This window comes from Cannabis sativa, chromosome X (assembly GCF_029168945.1).
Source record: "Cannabis sativa cultivar Pink pepper isolate KNU-18-1 chromosome X, ASM2916894v1, whole genome shotgun sequence".
Classification (NCBI taxonomy): Eukaryota; Viridiplantae; Streptophyta; class Magnoliopsida; order Rosales; family Cannabaceae; genus Cannabis; species Cannabis sativa.
The window spans coordinates 8,797,064-8,820,330 of record NC_083610.1 but is presented as its reverse complement, the minus strand read 5'-3'; the positions used below and the strand labels follow the sequence as shown (position 1 = coordinate 8,820,330).

At 39.0% G+C, this 23,267-nt stretch overlaps 1 protein-coding gene across 1 annotated transcript; it reads right to left on the bottom strand.

The window, feature by feature from the left end:
* Positions 1–10: 10 nt before the first annotated feature.
* On the bottom strand, positions 11–4,008 carry LOC115703243 (peptidyl-prolyl cis-trans isomerase CYP40). The gene is made up of 10 exons (XM_061107155.1): positions 3,537–4,008; positions 2,236–2,736; positions 1,944–2,031; positions 1,760–1,812; positions 1,440–1,544; positions 1,133–1,208; positions 737–774; positions 569–641; positions 384–488; positions 11–261 (listed from the first exon to the last, which is right to left on the bottom strand). The coding sequence occupies exons 1-8, from the start codon at positions 3,705–3,707 to the stop codon at positions 588–590; spliced, it is 1,086 nt and encodes a 361-aa protein (XP_060963138.1). The 5' UTR covers positions 3,708–4,008; the 3' UTR covers positions 11–261; positions 384–488; positions 569–587.
* Between the last annotated feature and the right edge of the window lie 19,259 nt (positions 4,009–23,267).

Below are 23,267 nucleotides of genomic sequence, written 5' to 3'. Positions count from 1 at the left end.
AAATAGCCAATACAAGATAAAATCAAAATTTCACATTATATACCCAAAATCCTTTCCCAAATGGAATATGACAAAATTCTTGATTTATAATAATCCAGTAAAAGTTAACAAGTTTCTCTAAGCTAGAAAAGACTTCCCACATGAAGAGATGAACAAAAACGAACTAGAACTCTATCAGATTTGGTTCAAGCCTCAGAATTTTTACAGTTTGTATATATCCTGTGGGGAGCGGTTTGTTCTCCATTCATATTAAAAAAAAACCTACCAAAAAAAGCATTGGTAAGTATGGTCATAACAAGAAACAAAGACCTAATTGCTTGAAAGAAAACCACAGCTAAATCATTCGAGAACAATGATGTAGACTATTCTTAACAATTTATTACCTTAATCTCCTCCAGAATGTGGGTAGTAGCCAAAAAAGCCTGAACCACTTGACTCTAACTATTAAGTTCATGAAATCTGATACATTCTCTGAATTTGTGGGCAGCCTGCATAATAAAAACAACATAAGGAATCTACATACCAAAATGGAATTATGAAATGAAAATAACAGACATTATAAGAATACCGGTTTTCCTGCTAAAATGCTATTGAAACATTTTGCTGTATGCTTTTCTCTCCAGATCGCGCCTATCAGCAATCTGTAATAGTTCACAACATTTTACATGTAATTACAATGAAAAGTAATTCTTTCTAGCTATTTAAAAATCAAAAAATTTGGTTTGAAGTTACATACCCTCTTCTTAGCAATGGCGAGTTCTTTTTTTATTCCAGCTGTAATCACCAGATAGATAGAAGGTATTAGCAAGTTTCAACAATTTAATCTAAAAGGTAGGTAATGAAGATAGAAATCACTTTATTGTGCCATTATGTACTTTATTTTATATAGCAAGAAATTAGAAGACCTGGTCAACTATTAGATGCTCAGAAATTAAATTGGAAGTCAAAAACTAAATTACAAAGATTTGGACAATGCAAGACCTCCACACACAGTAACCAGGATTGTTCAAACAGATTTCGACACACTCAATTTGAGTACACACAAAATTATAGTTTGAAAATTCTAGTTATTAGGTTGTTCGATTTTCTAACAAAAAAAATGACCAAAAGACAGACTAAAACATTCACTAACCATCATTTGGCTCCAAATCTATTGCCTTCTTGAAGCTTTCAACTGCAGAATCAATGTCATTAAGGGCCATGTAAGCCTGAAAAAGAGGGTGCCAAATTGTTAAGATTTGAAAATATAATGTTAACCGTTAGAATCAACCATTTCAATAACAAGGCCCAAAAGATATGCTTTACATAGTTTATAGGGAAAAAAAGAATTAAAGGAGCACAAAATAAAATAGACTAACGGGGGAATGGGAAAATTTCATAGACTATATATATGAGTGGCTCAACTAAAGTTCCTTCAGTTGATAATGGAAGATACCAACCTGACCTTGGCGAAACAGAGCTTTCACATTATTCTCTCCATCGCGCATTGCAAAGTCTGTGTCTAATAGTGCTCCTTTCAGATCTCCTAATTTCAGCTTACAGGCCTAAAACAAAATTTCCAACATTCATTTATGGTTAACAGAAAACAGTGGACTAAAGAAGAACAACCAAGTGGTTTTCTTCTTTTTATCTTTTTAAAGAAACTTAACAGAAATGATTTCCATAGTTAATTTAGATGACAATTCACAAACATCTTCAACTATAGGCTGAGAAAATGTTTTTTAAACATATTGGAATGACATAGAGAGGATGAACTTACAGAGCTGTTTGTAAAAATCTGCGACTTTGTCTTTCTCAAAGACGAACTCCTCCCTATTTTTTTTTTAAAAAAAAAAAACAGTGTACGTACAATGAGTAACATAAAGAATATTGAGTCAATGAAGCCCTTTTCACTCAGTCAAATATTTGGGAATGCATATTTTTATGGTTGAAAGACATGCTACCTTCATCAATGCCATCTTTCTCCCAACATATATCCAGATAACGCAAGGCCTTCCTATACTTTTTAAGAGCCATCTTAAAGTCTTGTTTCTGTGTCCAATAAATTGTTTTTGTTAACAAAACATAAACATAGAAAGAGAAGTAAGAATCCAAACATTCATGCACTTTGATTTGTTTCAATAGACTTCAATTGAAGATTACTATAATGATGTATAAACTCAATTCATCATAACAGAATATGAAAATCAACTTAAAAATTAAGAACACAAGTAAAGAAAGGCAAGTATTAAATACCTTGTATGAGTCATTACCAAAGGCCTTAACTGCTTCAACGGCAGTCATCCACCATGACAAGTCACTAGGACTCTCATCGAGATCAGCTGGCCAGTCCGGATATATGTCACCATCATTGAAAAAATTACAGATTCCATCATCCTCCCCCTCGGGAATCTCCCCACAGTCTGCAATGATGGCCTCAGCAGTTGGACAATCTCCCTCACCAATTGTAATGTGCTCAATTGACCGTACGACCCCCATTCCTTTAGTTACCTTCCCAAAAACAACATGTTTCCCATCCAAATGAGAAGTGCGAGTTGTTGTGATGAAAAACTGAGAGCCATTTGTGTCTGGACCAGAGTTAGCCATTGACAACATCCCCTTCCTTTCATGTTTCACTTCGAAATTCTCATCTTCAAATTTCAAGCCGTAGATAGATTCTCCCCCAGTACCATCTCCCGCTGAAATATCCCCACACTGAACCATAAAGCCCTTGATAACTCTATGAAAACGAACTCCCTATACCAACAACATAAATAAGAGTAGAATCAAGAAAGGCACCATAACTGAAGCGCAAGTAGCTATAGCCATTTGAAAAGCACAAGAGAATCACTTTATCACATTCCTCATATGAAACCATTAACACTACGCCAGGACAAGACCAAAATACAAAGATAACTTAATCCATTTTAGATTAAAGATATCCCATTATCTCATTACTAAATTCTACTAAGCAAAACATCGATATATCATAAAAGCAGTGTAGAACAACTATAAGAACAAGAAGTGATTTTTAAAAAAAAAAACTAAAACTTCACAACTTTAAAACATGAAACCATTGTCACCTCTATCGAAATCAATAGAGTTCATTACCAAAAAAAAACCAAATATTCTACTTTTAAGAAAAATAAAAAAAAGACACCACTTTATAATTAAAACACTAGAACAATCAAATACCCTGATGTTAATAATATGATCAAATAAAAAGCTAAACGAATATAACCAGTCAGACAGTGGTCTGTCTGGTCTGGTCTCTTCATCATCAAGGGCATCACCGTCTTTTCCTCACCCCTAAAACGAAAAAACTAAATCCGTACATTGTGGTCAATGACAACACAAAAAAATGTAAGTTGCAAAAACAAGGAGGGGTTTTTAAGTTCATACGGGCATTCTCGATTTCTTCTCCACCTATCAAGAACAAGAAAAATGAACCCTTTTTTTTTCTTTTACCAAAACCATCATAAACCCAGATGCAAACTTGCTTATAAACACATAACATGTACATATGGATTATATAGGTCTCTTATATAAAAGGAAACCTTGTAGTGGAGTGGGACACCAGTGTTGGGACCAATGCCCTTCTCTCCGGTACAAAGAGCCCTGAAATTTTCGGCGGTTTTGGGCACCACATCGTCATATAGCTCCACCACTATCCTGCCTTCGAGCTCTCCTCCGATACTAATATCAAGAAAACACCTTGGCTTCCCCATTATATGCAGCTCTGCTTTCTCTCTCCTTGCATATAAGTATATATAGGCAAAGGGGTATATACGTTTGAGGAGGAGGTTTCTAGAGTCTTCTTGGTGAAGTTGTGTTTCGTTATAGTGAGAAACAAGAGACAGAAGTAACTATTCAGAACCCTATTAAGTCATCCCCACCACCCTATTTATTTCGAAATGCCTCTCTCCCTCTTCTACTACCTCTCTCTCTCCCAATCTGCCAATTTTTTCAAAGTCTCGCAAATCTGACCGTACACCGTATACTTTTTATTTTATTCATACCCTTTGTCCTCTTCTGTATTTTACTTTTTACTCCATTGCTTGTGTGAGACATAATAATTTGGTGGAAAAAAAGAATAAAGTAGGAGTATTGCTATAACACAATCTCTAATGTTAGGAGGTTAAATTTTTTTACTATCACCTAAAAATATATTATTTATTTGTTTATTTTTTGAATGAAAATAATTTTTATTAGACAGATATATCCGTTAATACAAAAGACTGAAGAGTAAAGGGAATATCACTCGACGACCTGACCAATAACAAGCACCACGTGCCATACAGTGCACAGCTTTGTTAGCAGACCGATTAACATGACCAATAAAAACATTACTTAAAAAAGATAAAAGAACTTGACAATCTTTAACAAATAAACCAAAAATAGAAGGCATAGATACCGAACTAAGAATAGCTTGAACAACTAAAATACAGCCTGTCTCTAAAATGACATTTGACTTGTTATTCCTCTTTATCCAACTAAGTGATTCTTTGACACTGAGAACTTCTACAATTTCGGGTTGGCAGCTGACAGAAGAAATAGTTAAAAACGCCTCCATCACTCGGCCATCGCAGTCCCATGCTACAAAACCCGTGCCTATCTCATTTGTGGCTTCAAAGACCGCCCCATCCACATTAATTTTTAACTGACCAGCAACCGGTTTGGACCAGTAATTTCTTGTGTCAGTGTGATTGGAAACCAGAGACACTGCGCCCAGCCGCTTAGACTGAGCACTCGTCCATTGGCGAAGAGTGGTACGAGCCAGCCAAATAACATCAGCAACACTATGTTGGAAATTATTTTACCAGGATCTTAGATCTACTCACAAGTATGTTGATTAACACCCTAAATATGAACTTTCTAAAACGATGAAATAAACACATATAAAGTTTAGTAAACCTTACATTGGGTGCAGCGGAATTAAATGTCTCATTCCGTTCAGATATCTAGCCCTTGATTCCTTTCTGTAGCAGAGCATTATCAATATCTGAACCTGGATCTCTTTCTCTGAATCTTTGATGCTGAAACTCCTTCTTGCTGAAAGTCTTTCTTCACGATCTTCCTCACTATGGTTGAGGTATCACTTGCTGTGTGTGGGCACTATTCTCACACTAAGAATTTTGAAATTTCAATGAAGAAGAAAGAGGAGAAGAGGTCAGCCAAAGATAGGAAGAGAGAGAGGCTCGATTTTTTTTTTTTTTTTTGAATCAGAAGTGTAATTTTCTTGAAGCCTTCACTATCTATTTATAGCATTCCACTAGGATTAGGTTTGAATTATTTGGCATTAAAATAATGAAAATATCAGATGAAAAACCCTACAAAAGTGGCCGGCCATGCATAGTGGATTTGGGCCTCACTTTTTGCAATTTTGCAGTTTTATCTTTTCTGCATCTGATTTTCTCAAAAACGTCAATTTTCTAATTCAACCATTTAAATGCCAATTCTAGCTATTTAATAACTATAAATAATATTGTCATTTATCATATTTATTAATTGAACCATACAAAGTATCATAATTAACAAATATGCCCCTAAAACTCTTTCTTTACAATTTTGCCCTTACTTAGTGAAAAATTCACAAATAGACATAGTCTAATTTGAGAATTATAATTGATTAATCAAAACCAATTATATGAGTCTTACAAGCAATATTATCTCAACTAGTGCGGGGACCATGGGTCTATATAACCGAGCTTCCAATAAGTAGATCAAGAATTTATTACTAAAATTCACTGACTTATTAATTCTTCGTTGAATCCACGCATAGAACTTAGAATTGCACTCTCAGTATATAGAATGCTCTATATGTTCCACCATATAAACACATCATTAGTTATCCATTGTTATAATCCTAATTTGATCAATGATCCTCTATATGAATGATCTACACTGTAAAGGGATTAGATTACCGTTACACCCTACAATGTATTTTAATCCTTAAAACACTTAACCCCGTATAAATGATATTTCAGCTTATGTGAAATGAGATCTCCACCATTTATTTTCGTTTGGTCAAGCTCGAAGGAGATCATCCTTTACTTACTATTCGCCAGATAGAAGCTATAGATTCCATGTTTATGTTAGCGCTCCCACTCAATTGCACTACCGTGTTCCCAAAATGTACGTATCACTCTGACCTAAAAGTAGGCTTAACTAACAAATCAAAGAACACAAATAGCCTCTTGAGATTGAGCCTAATCATAACAGGATTAAGATCATTTGATCTAGGATCAACTAGGCGATATTGACTTGAATAGATATTACAGTAAATTTAATAGATCTAAGTCAAAGTTCAATATCGGTCCCTTCCGATGCATACTCCATGCATCCAACCTGAGCTTTACTTTAACCAATGCTCTGGAAAGAACATAGCACTTCTCCAAATGCAAGTAAACTCTGTTGTAGATTATCATATCAGTAAAACCCTGTGTCTGATAAATCTAGGAAACTTTATTCACATAGTCATGTTTACTTTCCAATATGTTGACAACACAATAAACAGGATCAAGTATGTGAAAAGGGTTTCAGACGAATTCATACATTATGTACATATAATCATGAAATAAATCATGTGAACCATGCAACATTAAATGTTATTCTGATCTATATTAATAAGTAAATCTGATTATATTGAAATGAGTTTTATTTAGGGCATAAAACCCAACAAACTCCCACTTGCACTAATATAAAACAAAATGTGCATTTCAAATAATCTCAACACCTTGATATACAAATCAAGTGTAGTAGTAGTAAACTCCTCGTAATAGGATCTGAAAGGTTGAATTAAACACAACCTTTTCTCCACCATTACTCTTCCTTAATCACAATATCATTGATAATGTGAAATTCCTCTCTATATGTCTACTCTCTTGGGATACTGGATTCTAGACTGAATAAGTACATTTCCTGCAATTTTAACATTCAGTCCCTTTCTGGTAGACCTAGAGACTTCAGAAAGGTTTTTACACTTCTCCAAAATCATTATTCCACCCCCAGAGTAATCACCATCTTATCAGAAAGATTTTCTAGCATAAAGGCAAATTTCGAAATCTGATATGGTGTAGTCTAAGAGTTTTAAACACACCCTTATAGACTAACATATAGTTCCTCTTCTTAATCTTAGGATTTACTTGATTGTCTTCCAATGTTCTTCTCCTGGATTAATCTGATACCTACTCATTACTCCCACTCAACGAGTGTCTGGTCTAAGGCATACTAAAGCATATCTGAGACCTCTCACTGTTGATTTAAGAAATTCTTTCATGGCTTTATCTTTTCTGGAATAGTTGAGACTTTTCCTTAGATAAATAAAATATATGCCTAAGAAGTTGTCAAGCTTCTATAAATTGCCATTAGAAAGAAAATGCTTCAGCATCTTACTAAAGTAAGTTGCTTGCATTAGAGTAAGTAATTACCAGGTATACCACAAGCCATAGGTTTAGATAAACTCAAACCTATAATACTGGGAACATGAAGTTTTGTTAAGTCCATTGAATAGACTTATATACGAAATTTCCTTTTATGTCCTTGTAATAGAAAAATTTAGGTTATTCCATGTGAATGGATTAAACCATAGTTCTATTGGCTTTTCTTCTTCGTTTCTTATCTTGACAATCCATTAATTGTTTAAACTCACAATGGATTTTAATCACTAGTGTCTTCCAAGAAGGTGAGTTCCTAGAAACTCTCCCACTACGACAAGGTATTGTGAATTATGTCTAAGAAAACTAAATGGTATTGACCTCTTCGGTTGTGACAAGACAACAGAGGCAGTGGGATCATCATATGTCATATAAGATGATAGAACACTTTTGGAATCAAGAAAAAATATCTCCTTTATTTGCTACTTTATTTTCAGACTAGTCATTTTCTTAGAAAAGTAGTATTTGTTTGAACAAACACTTTCTCATCTATTGACAATGGGATGGTCCACCCCTAATCACTTAGAATAGCTAACAAACCATGGTTAACAGTTCTAGCTTTTCTTAAGATTTTGATTAGGACATCCATGAGTCTAGTAATGATTTACATTAAGTATACAACCATTACATCATTCTGAAATTGTATTACCATAGAAGGAATTAGGCAACGACTAGTAACTAATCATCAATATGCAACTCAAAATTTCTGGAGAGGTAAGTTTGGATATAATTCAAAAATCAATTTAATGATCTTTGAACTGCATATCTATTAACTATTTTTCCACCCCTATCAGTTCGCAAGATATTTAACCACTTACCTTGATGATTGCTAGAAATTTAAGAAACCAGTCAAAAAAATTGTTTGCTGTGGAATGGCCAACACCTAACGCAGATCGGAGCCAACATGAATGAGCAAAGGGGTATTGAACCAAAACATGGTAAATCGACTCTTCCCCATAGCTGCACAACACACAATGTATCCCCACCTGAACATGTTTACTAGACAGTTGAGTACGCGTAGGCAAACAACCCGAAAGAGCTTTCCAAACGAAATGTAAAACCTTAGGAGGGGCTTTAAGCTTCCACAACATCTTCCAAACATCATCCTCCATAGAGGAGTTCCAACTACCATTGACCGACTGTAGATGATTGTAGGAGCTTTTGACAGTGAAAAAGCCAGTTGGATCCTTATTCCAAAACCAACTATCACTCGCAAGATTAACACTAAAAGGCACCTGTTTGATGAGCTCAACATCACGGGAATCAAACAAGTCCTCAATAAGCTCCAAGTCCCATTGTCTACTACCTGGCTTCATAAGTTGAGACACTTTACAATTGGTCAGTGTCGGATGATTAGAGACCACACACGGATTATCCTCAGACAAAAGCCAAGGCGTGTTAAGCACCTCAGTAGATGAACCAGGTCCTATTCTCCTACGAGCACCATCTTTGAGCAGCGTTTGTGACTCAAAGACACTACGCCATATAAAACTCGGATTGCCACCCAACTCGGCCTCCAAGAATGTACAAATAGAAAAATATCGAGCCTTATATATCCGACCCACAATCCTGATACAGCAGTAACCGCCAACCTTTCTTACCCAACAAAGACATATTATTTTTTTATATTATTTTTAGTACTTTTTATTTAATAATAATTCAATAAACATCTTTTAAAATTATTAAAATAATATTATATTATCATTTACTACATATTAAATAAATAAATTTTCTTTATAATAAAATAATAAAAAAAATATAATAGATGCTATGATATGACATTCTTTTGTGGTATTTTTTTTTTATGAAATATCAACTTCATTAAATTAATATTTTGAGTACAAAATAATTTAGCATACCAACTGGAGCATTAGACACAAAAATACTATGACCAGAGAAGGATTGTGACATCCTAACAACAACATGTGCTAGACGATTTGCTGATCGTTTAACAAAACAGATTTTAATTAAAGGCAAAGAAAGGATAAGAGAATGACAGTCTTGAACCAAATTCCCGAAAATGGAGCAAAGAGGCGAATGGCTGCGGATGGCTTGGATGGAGACTAAGCTGTCTGATTCCAGTTCAACATGTTGCCAGCCTTGACGTTTGATCCAACTTAGAGCTTTTTGATGCCCATAATCTCTACAACCTCAAGGGCGAAGACACTGTTGAGACAATGAGCTTTAGCTTCGACGAGAGATCCTGAGTTATTTCTTGCAACCATACCATAGCCATATTGGTTGTCACTAGCAAAAATCGTAGCATCAACATTAATCTTGATTGTATTTGTTCTTCGGTTTAGTCTAAAGCTCAACTCCATCATCACAACTACAAGAGTAGATGTAAGATAGAGAAGTGTTATCTTGAGCTTTACGCCAATGATCAAGAGCTATGCGAGCTGTGTTGGGTTTTGTGCTCTAAATAAAACTCATTTCAATGTAATCAGATTTACTAATTAATAAAGATCAGAAATCGCTTTTATGGTTCACATGATTTATTTAATGATTATGTTTAATGTATAAATTTTATTAAGTCCAGAACATATATAAATATGTATATATTTGTTCATGAGTATAGTGTCGTCAGCACAGTGGAATATAATCATGATTATATGTTCAAAAATTTAATTCCCATGATTTGTCAGTTCACTGGATTTAGACTGGCATGATAATCAGCGATAAGGTATACTTACACCTTGGATAAGTGTTATGTCCTTTCTATGACATTAGTAAACTTTACCAGTATCGGATATATGGAGTATACATTGGAAGGGACCGATATTGATCTTAGATAAGATATCATAAACTTACCGTTATATCTTTCTAAGTCAATATTAATGGTTGATCTTAGGTCTATGGATCTTAATCCTGATATGGTTAGGTTCAGCTTAGTTGTATTATTTGTGCTCTTTGAGTTGTTTGTGGAAGTTAACTTTTGGTTCTAGTGGATAGTTACATCTTGGGAACATGGAAGTTCAATTTAGTGGGAGCATCGATCATAGATATGGAATATATAGCTTCTACAAGTCTTTAAAAGTGAAACGATGATTTTTTTTAGCTTGGCTGAATAGAGATAAATGATTGAGATCTCATTTCAGTAATTATATTAGTTTACTGAAATATCATTTATAGGTAGCTAAGTGTTTTAAGGATAGATAAATTGAAGGGTAGAACGGTAAATTTGTCTTTATTCAATGTAGATCATCTATAGAGGATCCTTGACTATTAGGATTGTAACAATGGATAATCATAACGTATCTATATCGTGGTACATATAGAGCGTTCTATATAACTGAGAGTGCTATTCAATTTTAAATCTATAGTGGCGCAATGCGGAATTAATAAGTTAGAGAATTTACTTAGTGAATTCTAGATCTACTTATTGAAAGCTCGGTTATATAGGCCCATGGTCCCCTCACTAGTTGAGATAATACTGCTTGCAGACTCAGTTTATTGATTTTAATTAATCAATTATAATTCTAAAATTAGACTATGTCGTATTTAAGAATTTTAACTAAGCAATGGCTTAATTGTGAAGAAAAGAGGTTTTGGGGTCAATTAGTTTATTAAGAGACTTTGCATGGTCTAATTAATAAATTACATAAATGATAATTTTATTTAGTAATTAATTATAATTATTAAATAAATAATTTTGGCATTTATAGGATTGAATTGAAAAATATGGTATTATTGAAAGAAGAATAAGTAGTTGAAATAAAGTGGCAAAATTGTAACTAGAAAGTGGTCTTATTTGAGTGTACGGCCATAAAGTATTTTTTGCCCAATATTTCATTCTTTTTTAATCCATATAATTCAGCCCTAATCCCTAGTTGAAACATTATAAAGGAACATGATACTCTCACTCATCTACTTGATGTCTTCAACCAAATCAAACCTAGTTTTCTATGTCAGACAACGAGTTGATGATGAGAGAGTTCCTTCTATAGTGATTTCAGCCTCCTTAATTGTCCATCCTTTTTCGGCCTATAGTGAGTGAGTGACATGCCCACACATAGCAAGTCAAGTACTCAATCATAGTGAGTAAGACGGTGGTAACCAAACCCAAGGGAGAGAAAGAGATCCAGGTTCAAATCTTGATAACGCTTTGCTATAGAAAGGAATCAAGGGCTAGAGATCTTGAACGGAAGGAGTCATAATATTCTGCTGCAATCAATGTAAGGTTTTCTTAAACCCTTATTTGTTTAATTTCATTGTTTCAGAGAATTCAAATTTAGGATGTTAATTCAACATACTTGTTAGTAAATCTAGATCCTAGTAAAATATTCCCAACAATAAATGCATTCAGAATCGAGAATCCACTCCTTGTTATTGAAGACTCTGACATAGAGAACAACTCTCCGTTTGTGGAGCAGTCGTCACTATCTTCAGCGATTGCAGCAGAGTCTTCCCATGATGGTGGTGCCAAAACTCCTTCCTATCTCCATTGTGAGATTTGTTGAAGCCTTGTTGTTCTTTGTACTTCTTGCAAAATCTTTGCAAGTGTTCAGACCTTCCATAGAAGTAATACTTCCCTGTGTCCTTCTCTCTTGACTTCGATCTTGATTGAGAGTGATGGTGTTTATTCATTGAATTCACTTTCTTAGGTGATCTTCCTCTTGCCAAATACACTTCTTCTTTCTTGGATTCCTTTTCCAATTGTAACTCGAAATCTTTTGACTTAAGTGCAGCAAGAACATCTTTCAATGCAATAACATCTCTGCCATACTTGATATATGGCTACCTTGACTTCCAGATATGCGATTGGAAGTGATCTCAACAGGATGATGGTCTGGCTTTCTTCATCGACCTTGTGATTTATGTTAGCCAAACCTGCATTAATCTCACTATATCAATATTCTCATCTGAAGAAAGGAAAGAAATTATTCTAAAACCGTATAATCTTTCTAGCAAATTAAACTTGCTAGCTGTTATACTCGAAATTCAGTAAGCACATCAGAGGAAGACACGTGTCGAGTTGGGAAGAACAATAAACTCAAACACGCAAATGAAAGGTATACTTAGCATGGAACAACTCGTTGGAAATATAATTCGCAGGGTATGTTTATAACTCGGTTGGCTGAATAGCCTTCTGCGAGATAGAAATGTACGAACTGCTAACTTATGTATTGACGAGAAACCATGTGGGTGCACGCGTTCATGACGAGGCCTCAACCTCGCTGCGTGAAAGAGAAAACGACAACACTAAAAACACTTAGCGTATATTATATGATATATAAACTGAGTATAGATAGTGGGACGAGTCAAGATAACAGACAGTGAGGCGTTTATCTCGTTAGAAGATGATATGCATGCGAGGGAGATCATCTCGACTCCAAAAGCTATAGTTATCAGACTTAAAACAATAATAGTCTCAAGAAGCCGAAATGATAAGCAACTGCTCGCTATCAAGGTTATCTTAGCTCCATTCTCGGTGAGGCCTCCCTATGAGATAAGGCTTACCGTATATATTTGATTACGCGTTCATCTCGGCCCAATAAAAGTGGGTTACTCATAGCTGTGTGAAAATCTCATTTATTTGACTTGATTTGTAATAAGATCCCACGATTTTAGGGATAATGGTTGTAAACATATTTTGGTCAGCTTTGCAATTAACTGCCACTATGCAATTATAAATAGTGGAAGACAAGATCAAAAGAAGGGGGGACAAAAAAAGTCTTATGAAAGAGGCCCTGAAAAAAATACTCAGAAATCTGAATATGATTGACTCGTGGACTATGCAGAATTTTAACGGCAAAACCACGTAAAAAACTCGGTGTTCATTGAGAGCCTCTGTAAACAAAAGCTTAGAAAAAAGCCTCCTGACATAAAAGTGATGGATGACACCAAAGATAATAATTCTCAAGAAGGAATCAATCATCGTCCCAAAAAAGAACCATTGAGTCCTCAGGGATCTACCGAGTCATCGCATGAACAGAATGCAAGCCCCAGGAAGATCTAGTATTGGGGCCCCTGGCTTGACGGACCTTGGATGGGCAACAATCGATCACTCCCTAACCAGGTTGATGAGGATGGCGCTTACGACCCAACTAGATACATACCAATCGTGGAATTAGAAAACTACCATCTTAGGCGTCGATTGGAGGAAGTAAACTGGCGTAATGCCGAGCTGGAGCGTGAAATAAGTGCAGTAAAGGCAGCGCGGGAAGATGGTACCCAAAATCAACCTGACCTTGGGAAAAGAGATTCACAAGGAAAACATCACGGCTCGCAGACCAAGGGGCAGAGAATAACCCAGAGATATACTCAGAACCCTCAGGAAATGCAACCTGAGGGAGCTGAGGAAAACCTGGAGACACAGCCTAAGATACATGGAACATTGGACGAGAATTGCCAACCCACTATTCAAACTCATAAGAGTGAAACTCGTGCAAACCCTCATAGGAAGAAAAAGGTGAGTCAAACCATGAGAGCAAGGGCAAGGTCTGACCACAATCATGACAAGAGTGATCTACGAGAACATCTGAACATGAAAAAGCCTGACCTCCTTCAACGACTCGTTTCAAGGCAAAAGGATTCATTCCATTTGCGAATGAGTGAGTTGGAGGATAAGTTCCAAGTGCATCAAGTCACGAAACCCAGGAGACAACCGGGGCATGATATTGTTGGAAAACCTGATTTGGAGGCCTCGGGATCAAAGAAAAAAGATGATTCTAAAAGGCTGCTCAAGGATAAGAAGCCCAGCAAGTATATCCCTCTTTATGCCGAATATACCGAGCTCAATGAAACTCAAGAAAAAATCTACCTCGCACATGTACAAGAAGCCGTTTTTGGCGAGCCAAGACCTATGAAACATGTGAGGCACAAGAGGGATTCAAATAAGCGGTTTGAATATCATGGTGATATTGGTCATACCATGGAAGAGTGTCTTCAGTTGAAAGATGAGATAGAAGGTCTCATATCGCAAGGGCACCTTCAACGATATATAAAGGGGCAGGAAGATGCCTATGATCAGTTCGATCTGCCCAATAACTCGAGCGACTGAAAATTATAACCCTCTTTCGTGAGAAGAAGGCACACTTTGGTTATCTCGAGAGGAAGCGGGTCACAAGAATTCAAAGGGCAGTTACTCCGGTAAAGCAATTGTGTACAAAGAATTGCAACGTGAGTAGATATCAGCCCACTGTGGTTGCCATATCAAGCTACTACGAGGAATGCTGGATGTCAACCAGTAGCAGTCGAAGACAAACAACTAAAACCAAGATTACTTTACCTGGAACCCCGTTATATGTGAGGAATTGACCCTTAATATTGAAACAATTGTGGGAGTATGTTGGGGATTGACCCTGGACATAAAAATCCATTTTATCAAAACCAGATCCTCCTGGAAGATCGATAGAATAAGCAATTGAGCTGGGGAAATTAATGATTGTAAAATCACATTACTGATGAGACATTTTGAATTCCAGTTGTGAATTAAATAGTCATTTCTTTCAAACAAGTAATTATAAAGTGTAAACCCTTTAAAATTACTTGAGGGGCATATATGTATGATTAACCAGAATTGATCTGGAAATAAATAGTACAATGCAAACCCATCATTTAACAAAAAAGGGCCTCGACCAAACCTTTTTGACGAAAGAAGGGTCGAACTGTTATAACTCCCTGACCAAACCTTTTCGACGGAAGAGGGGTCGAATCGTTATAACGCCTTGATCAAACCTTTCTGACGAGAAAGAGATCAAACAATTGTAATTTTTGATTTATAACCTATCTGACAAGAAAGGAAAATCAAAAGTTATGACTAGCGTATAAAGTTGAATACTAACAGCTCGCGCTAAGGGAAATTATTGTTATAGTGAGATTTCTCTCACCTATAAACTCGAGACCAGACTCCTATTTAAAGGACACGCATATTCAGATTTCCATTGAAAGCTGGAATGTCCATGAGAGACTTCTCGAAGTTTAGACCTCGCCCAGGGTAAAACCTGCGAGGTACTGCGAGTACGACCAAAGTCGGATCGCGTAACTGTAACTCGCGTTATGCAGGATGAGAGGAGGGATCCAACTCGCATTCGTCGGGACATATGCGAGTATCCTCTCTATACTTCTGCGAAGGCATAGAGATCAACTCTCTATGATGTGATTTGGTCCCAACGACCCAATAGCCTTTGATAAACCGATATAGACTCGCATGTCTAAGTTCTATCAGCTCGACATGCGATGTCTACAAGAGGCGATTACCTAAGAGCGCAGACGTTCCAAACGTACTGATGACCCTGCGAGCTTAACAACGGAACATGAACAGTCAACTCGCAGATGCGGAAGACGCATACGTTGATGGACTTAGTAACTGTCGTTCATTTATTAATGTTAACGTAGTTTGGGTTTAATTATTGCAATTCAATATGTAAATAATGGATTAACAATGAATATGATCCTTGTGTAACCGATTGGACACCTGCTTTGTATATAAAGGGGTGATCCACCATGAAATGGGAGCTACGAATCCTTTGCTACAGTGGACTAAGCAGATCACAATTTGACTGAACCACTATAATTCTTTGTCTTACTGATATTTTCCAGTTTTGTTGATTGTTCTCACATTCCCAGTCCAGTACTCGCCGTTCTAGGTCGAATACTCGCACTTGTCGTTTCTCTGAAAATTCTCTTTTGTATTAATCAAATAATATATTTTGGTGTTGCGAAATTCACTCGACAACATTTGGCGCCGTCTGTGGGAATTCGACTAAAGATTTCATTCATTTCAAAGAACACTAATCATCATGGCTGGAAATCACGTTAACGGAGCTAACAACAGGTCCATTAACATTGGAATGATGAATGTACCACTGTCTGGAGCTGGAGTGCCACCTGTGGACGTCATTAACGGCGGAATAGGGAGGAGCAATATCAGACCTCTCAACCTATTCCCAGTAACGACTGGCCCTCAAGTTGGGGACACATCCATGCCACCAGCAACCATGCATTTTCCCCCCGTCACTCCGGCGGTGGTATCCGAGGTAATGATCCAGCTCACCACTGATCAATATGCGGCGATTCAGGATCAACTGCGGGCACTACAGGCCGAAGTAGATGGACAGAGCCGAGCTCGACGCCCTCCTTGAGTTCCCGCTATTCGCACCGATAACCCTCAGGTAACGACTTCTAGACGTCATACTAACCGTGTACGCAGGGAACGAAGAACTAACCCTGAAGGTCTGGACCTGAACCATCCAATGTCAAGGGATCAATCCGCGAGGTTTCCAAACCAGAGCGCACAAATCGATGAAGATCCTGAGCGCCGTAATCCTCGCAGCCGACCATAAAGAGACAACGACGCAGAATCAGCCTCTTCGTCGTCGCATGGTCGCACTCCAAGTAGGTACACAAGGTCCGGCTCTGTACAGACACAACAGGGAGGACGTTATCAGGTACACCGAGGTGATCTGCGTGATCATCTCAACGCAGTTTTCAGGGCACGCTCTCGCGGCCCACATAATACCGAGACACTCCGTGATCCCCATGCGGGCGATCAGGGTGCCAACACTGAGAATAACCCGCCTATCGCGCCGATCGCGACCACTTGGATTAATGTCCCAGCAAATCTTGCCGCAGTAGTTGCGAGCCCCGCAGTTGCAGCGACTCCGACTCCTGCGACAGGAGGAATTGACCAAAGTATGCTTCTGCAGGCTTTGAAAATGCTCGAGCAGCAACGTAAGCCTATATATAAGTTGCATGGCACCTCGCCTTTTACTACAGAGGTGCGACAAGCTCAACTTCCAAAAGGGTTTCGTCTATCTGAGTCCCTCAAATATAAAGGTACTTCTAACCCGATAGACTATCTTGAAAAATTTAATACTATAATGGAAGTGGACCAGGTACTGCAGCTCGCAAAGTGCCGCATTCTTGCGGCAACACTCAAGGAAAATGCTCATGATTGGTTCACCCAATTACCCGAGGCATCGATATCGACGTGGGAAACCTTCGTCGACCTATTCCTCACACATTTCCGGGCCACAATGACGTATAGGCCACCTTATACGATTTTGGCCAACATCAAACAAGAACCTGGTGAGTCTTTACAAGACTATTTCAAACGTTTTAACGCAGAAGTAACAAAGGTCGAGAAGGCCCCCGAGTCTTTGCTTGTTTGCATGTTGATAACAGGTATCTTGCCGAGGACCGACTTTTGGAAGGAACTACAAGCTCGAAGGCCCGAGTCCTTAGTAGAGTTCTTCACCATGGCTGAACCTCACAAAAGAATTGAGAATTCTCTAGCGGAGTTAGAGAAGGGAAAGGATAAGCGCCGGTCACCCATACCGCGGTCACGATCTCGCAGTCCGTGAGGGAAGAACTCCAGGGGCCGAAGCCCAAGAAGACGCAGCCCGCGAAGACAGCGAAGTCCGAAGCTGGCCAAGTCTCCTCCAAAGAAGGAGTCCTCGCCAAAAAGGAAGGGTGGACCTCGCTTCATCAATTATACTGAACTCGCAGTCCCTCGAGACCATATCTACGCGATTGAAGAAAGAAACGGAGTCTTCAAGAAGCCGCCCCCCATCAGGGGAAATCGCGACCGGAGGGATCCTAAAAAGTTCTGTAAGTACCACAAGGACATTGGTCACACTACTTTAGAATGTTGGGTTTTGCAGGACGAAATAGAGGAGCTAATCCGGAGAGGGAAATTCGACAAGTACAAAAAGAGCGAGGAAAGTCGTCCCCAAGCGGATGACAAAGGAGAAAACCAGAATGCGAGTGGCTCCAGAACACCTCGCAATATCCTGACTATAATTGGAGGACCTCACATCGCAGGCGACTCTCGCAAATCACAAGAACGGTATGCCAGAGAAGCCAAGGAGAAGTCGCTTACCAATGTGAATAACCTTGGTGAACGGCCCGAGAAGCTCTTTAAGAAAGAATGCGACGACATCACCTTTATGGAGAGTGATGCGAGATGGGTCCATCACCCACACTCTGATGCACTGGTGATAGTCGCCAATATTGGTGGGGACAATGTCCATCGCATACTGGTGGACAATGGGAGTTCAGTGAATCTGCTGAATTTCCAAGCCTTCAAACAAATGGGGTTGCAGGAGAAGGATTTACGACCTATGACGTCGAGCATTTATGGCTTTTCGGGAGATGTCATAGTGATTAAAGGAATGATCAAGCTCCCGATCACTTTGGGAACTGCCCCAGTGACTGCCAAGTCAATGACAGATTTCGCAGTAGTCGACCAATATTCAGCGTATAACGCCGTAATTGGTCGACCAATCCTGAAGGAGATGAAGATCATAACTTCGATCTTTCATCTGACAATGAAGTTCCCTACTCCCGCTGGAGTAGGTTCGGTGCGGGGAGTCCAATCCGACTCACGAGAATGTTATAACGCAGCTGTAAAACTCGCAGAAAAAAGGACGGTAAATGTTATCTACCTTTTGGAAGCACCACCTCCTCGCCAGGAGATCCTCAGAATCGAGGAAGTGCCGCACATAGACGAACCAGACTTGGATTCGAGAATCCTCGATCACACCGCCGCAGCCCAAGCCGCGGAAGACACAATCGAGGTACCTATAGATCCTGTAGATAATAACAAGGTTTTAAAAATTGGTTCTACATTAAATTTACAGCTGCGAGAATAATTAACGACCTTTTTAAAGCAAAATCTTGATGTCTTTGCCTGGAAACATTCAGATATGGTCGGGATATCTCCGCAAGTCATGTGTCATCGCTTGAACATTGACCCCGAAGTGCGAGGTGTCCGACAAAAGCGCCGCAAAATGGACCCCGCGAGGTACCAAGCGCTAAAAGAAGAAGTCGACCGCCTCCTTGCCTGTGGCTTTATACGGGAGTCGTTTTACCCCAACTGGTTAGCGAACCCCGTACTTGTGCCAAAGCCTAATGGCTCATGGCGCACATGTGTTGACTTTACAGATCTAAACAAAGCTTGTCCCAAAGACAGCTTTTGTAACACCCTAACTAATTTAGGCGTATTACGTGATTTTTAAACGTACTGTGCAGCTCATTGCTAATCAACGAGGTTTATGGAAAAACGTGATTAATTAAAATTTTGCTTTTTCATTAAACTTATAAACCATATTATAAAAAGTCTCGGGATCCCGATTTATAAAAATATTTACAAACGTTTTTACTGTTTAACTTTTACATCAAAATAAAGTCGTCTAACGACATTTACAAAATCTCAGCCGTGCTGTCCCGAGGATCGTACGCTCCAGGCCTAACCGCCCCGACATGTACAATCCCATAAGCTCGCTCACGGTCCATCAGCAACTGCCTTGCCTTTACCTACACATGCAACGTAAACTGTGAGTCGACAGACTCAGTAAGAAAAGCATAATAATATCATACATAAAACTGACTGCCGTGTCCAACACGATGCGAGTCCCGCTTGCCATGTCCAACATGGTACTGAGCACTACTGCCATGTCCAACATGGTACTGAGTTTTGAACGTTCAGGGGACGGCACCATTGACAAGTATCCTCCTGATCGGTCGAACCGGTCATACTCCGGCTGCTGGTCATACTCCAGCCTGTACCGACGGGATAGGTCAATAGCACTGAACCACCAACCAGTGTCAGCCTGATCGGTCGAACCGGTCATACTCCGGCTGCTGGTCATACTCCAGCCTGTACCGACGTGACAGGGTTGGGTGGTTCGAAGCCTAAATACATATCTAATGTAAACTAACAGGCTTCCTACATGCACGCTAAACATGTAAACTACATATGCATACTGTTATACTAATCTTACCTGGATTCGATTTCGGGTGTGCGGGTCAACCCGACCGGAACCGAAGGCCGAACGGCGGATTGCGGCTCCTAAACCATAAAAATCACAACGCTATAAGTGACACGCTAAATCACTTCCCGGGGACTAAAACTCGAAACTAAAAGTTTCCCTATCGATAAAAAGCATGGCAATACCCCTAAAAACCCAAAAACGAGGAAAACTAGGGTTCTGAAAAATCCCCCATCCGGAAGTCCGGTTGCCCAACCGGAATTCGGTTCGAAAATCGAACCCCCATCCGGAATTCCGGATGCTCAACCGGATTCCGGTTCCTCGCGAGCGACAACCAAAAATTCCCATATCTTGACCAATTCGAACCCAAATGGTCCCAAACTTTCCAGACCTCCTACATAGGTCCCAAATGACCATTCCAAGGCCTCAAACCTACCCAGAAACCTCACAAGCAAATTTCACCATTGAAGACCAAGCTTTGAGTTCAAGAACTCAAACTTGGTTAAACCCTCTAGCATGCACCCTAGCCTAGTTAATTCTACTTAACTAAGCATTAAAACACCTCTGCAAACTAACAATAACAACCAGCAATAACACAGAAACTAAACATGGCATTTTCTCACAAAAATCATCAATTTTCACATATAATTTAAAAGCTTGAACAATCTAGCTACTCATGCATCACACAACTCATTTAACATCAAAAATCATGCTTTGAACAACATAAATCAACAACCAAACACGGCGAAACAACTCTCAAAAATCACATGCATTATCATCCATTTTCATCATTTTTCTTCAAGAATTTAAGGAGAAAGGGACTAGGAAACACATACCACACAAGAGATCAATAAAGTTTGCAAACCCAAGCTTGAATCACCACAAAATCCAGCTCTTGAACCCCAAAGTTCTCGGTAGAAAGAGAGAGAGAAAAGAGAGTTTCTTTTTGAAAATATTCTATTTTTTTCTAAGTTAAATGAAAATGAATAAAAGGAGTCTTTACACACTAATTCTTTCAGCCAAATAACATGCATAAATTAAACATTTAATTTCAATTAAAAGTCACATAAGACAAAATATCATTGGGGCAAAAAGACCATTTTGCCCCTCCATACAAAAACCACATAAATCATACTTAAGGGGTATTTTTGGGACATTCTAAATTCCCGGCCATTCCCGACATTCCCAATGTCTAAAACCCGTCCCCAAAATACTAACATACTAAGTTGTGATTTCTACTGAGCCAAACGCCGCGTTCCAAAATACGGGACACGGAAATGCGAAATATAAAAAGCTCGATAACATAATTATGCATATCTGAATTCCATAAATAACAATGATAAATTATTTAAATAGCTATAAATAATTTCCTGATTAACATAAATAACTGCTAATTTCCAAATTAACTAAGCGGGCTTTACAACTATCCCCCCCTTAAAAGGATTTCGTCCCCGAAATCTAACCTGAATAACTCTGGATATTGAGCTCGCATATCTGATTCTAGCTCCCAGGTGGCTTCTTCCACCTTACTGTTTCTCCAGAGAACCTTGACCAACGCTATGGTCTTATTCCGAAGGACTTTATCCTTTCTATCCGGGATCTGCCTTTGGTTGTTCCTCATAGGACATATCGGCGAAGTGAAGGCTCTCATAACCGATTATATGAGAGGGGTACGAAACGTATTTTCTCGACATGGAGACATGAAATACGTTGTGCACTGCTGATAAAGCTGGAGGCAATGCTAACCGATATGCCACTTGACCTATCTTCTCGAGAATCTCGAAAGGTCCTGTAAATCTAGGGCATAACTTGCCTCTTTTCCCGAAACGTTTAATCCCCTTCATCGGAGATACTCGCAAAAACACATGGTCCCCTACTCGGAACTCAACATCTCGACGTTTCGGATACGCGTAACTCTTACATGTCTGCTCTGGGAGGCAAGCATTCTAGCTTTAATCTTCTCTATTGCCTCATTGGTCCGCTGAACTGACTCCGGACCTAGATATTTCCTCTCCCTGTCTCATCCCAGTGGATAGGGGATCTACATTTCCTACCGTACAACAGTTCATAGGGTGCCATCCCTATCGTACTCTGATAACTGTTGTTATATGAGAACTCTACTAACGCGTAGGTATTTATTCCATGAACCCTCAAAGTCCATAACACGAGCTCTCGGCATGTCCTCCAATATCTGAATTGTCCTTTCGGACTGACCATCTGTCTGAGGATGGAATGCTGTACTGAATTTTAGCTTTGTACCCATTGCCCGTTGCAAACTTTGCCAAAATTTGGAGGTGAACTTCGGATCCCTGTCCGAAACTATAGACTTCGGTACCCCGTGAAGTCTCACTATCTCCCTGACATATAACTCTGCCAACTGATCCACTGTAAACGTTGTTCTAACCGGCAGAAAATGAGCAGATTTCGTAAATCGATCCACCACTACCCAGATGGAGTCATACATACCCGTGGTCCTAGGTAACCCGACCACAAAATCCATCGTAATATCCTCCCATTTCCATTCTGGTAGGGTTAGAGGCCGCAACAACCCCGCCGGGTCTCTGATGTTCAGCCTTGATCTGCTGACAAGTGAGGCATCTCGAAACGAATTCTACCAAATTCTTCTTCATACCGCTCCACCAGAAGTACGGTTTCAAATCTTGGTACATCTTGGTGGTGCCGGGATGTAGAGAATATGGAGTAGAATGAGCCTCCTCAAAGATCTCGTTCCTCAAGTCCACACTGTTCGGGACGCAAACCCTGGCTTTATACAAAAGCATCCCACTATCTGACACTGAAAAGTCCTTGGCTTGACCAGCCAATACCTCATCTCGGATCTTCACTAACTCCGGATCTGTCGTCTGAGCAACTTTTATTCTTTCTAACAGGTCAGATTGCAGCGTTAAGTTGTGTAGCTGACCTACCACAAACTCAATGCTAGACCTGACCATATCCTCTGCTAGCTGAGGAGAGATCTGAACCATGCTAGCTACCTCCCCGGGCCCCTTTCTACTCAGGGCATCGGCCACTACATTGGCTTTTCCGGGATGATAGAGGATCTCGCAATCATAATCCTTCACTAACTCCAACCAACGCCTCTGTCTCATGTTCAAATCTTTCTGAGTAAAGAAATACT

What these genes read in the sequence shown, in the direction of transcription:
- LOC115703243 (XM_061107155.1), bottom strand. Translation starts at nt 3,707, where the DNA reads ATGGGGAAGCCAAGGTGTTTTCTTGATATTAGTATCGGAGGAGAGCTC. An exon ending in AGATTTGGAGCCAAATGATG is followed by an intron (nt 775 to 1,132) that starts GTTAGTGAATGT and finishes TGGTGATTACAG; the next exon opens with CTGGAATAAAAAAAGAACTC. An exon ending in TCGCCATTGCTAAGAAGAGG is followed by an intron (nt 642 to 736) that starts GTATGTAACTTC and finishes GAACTATTACAG; the next exon opens with ATTGCTGATAGGCGCGATCT.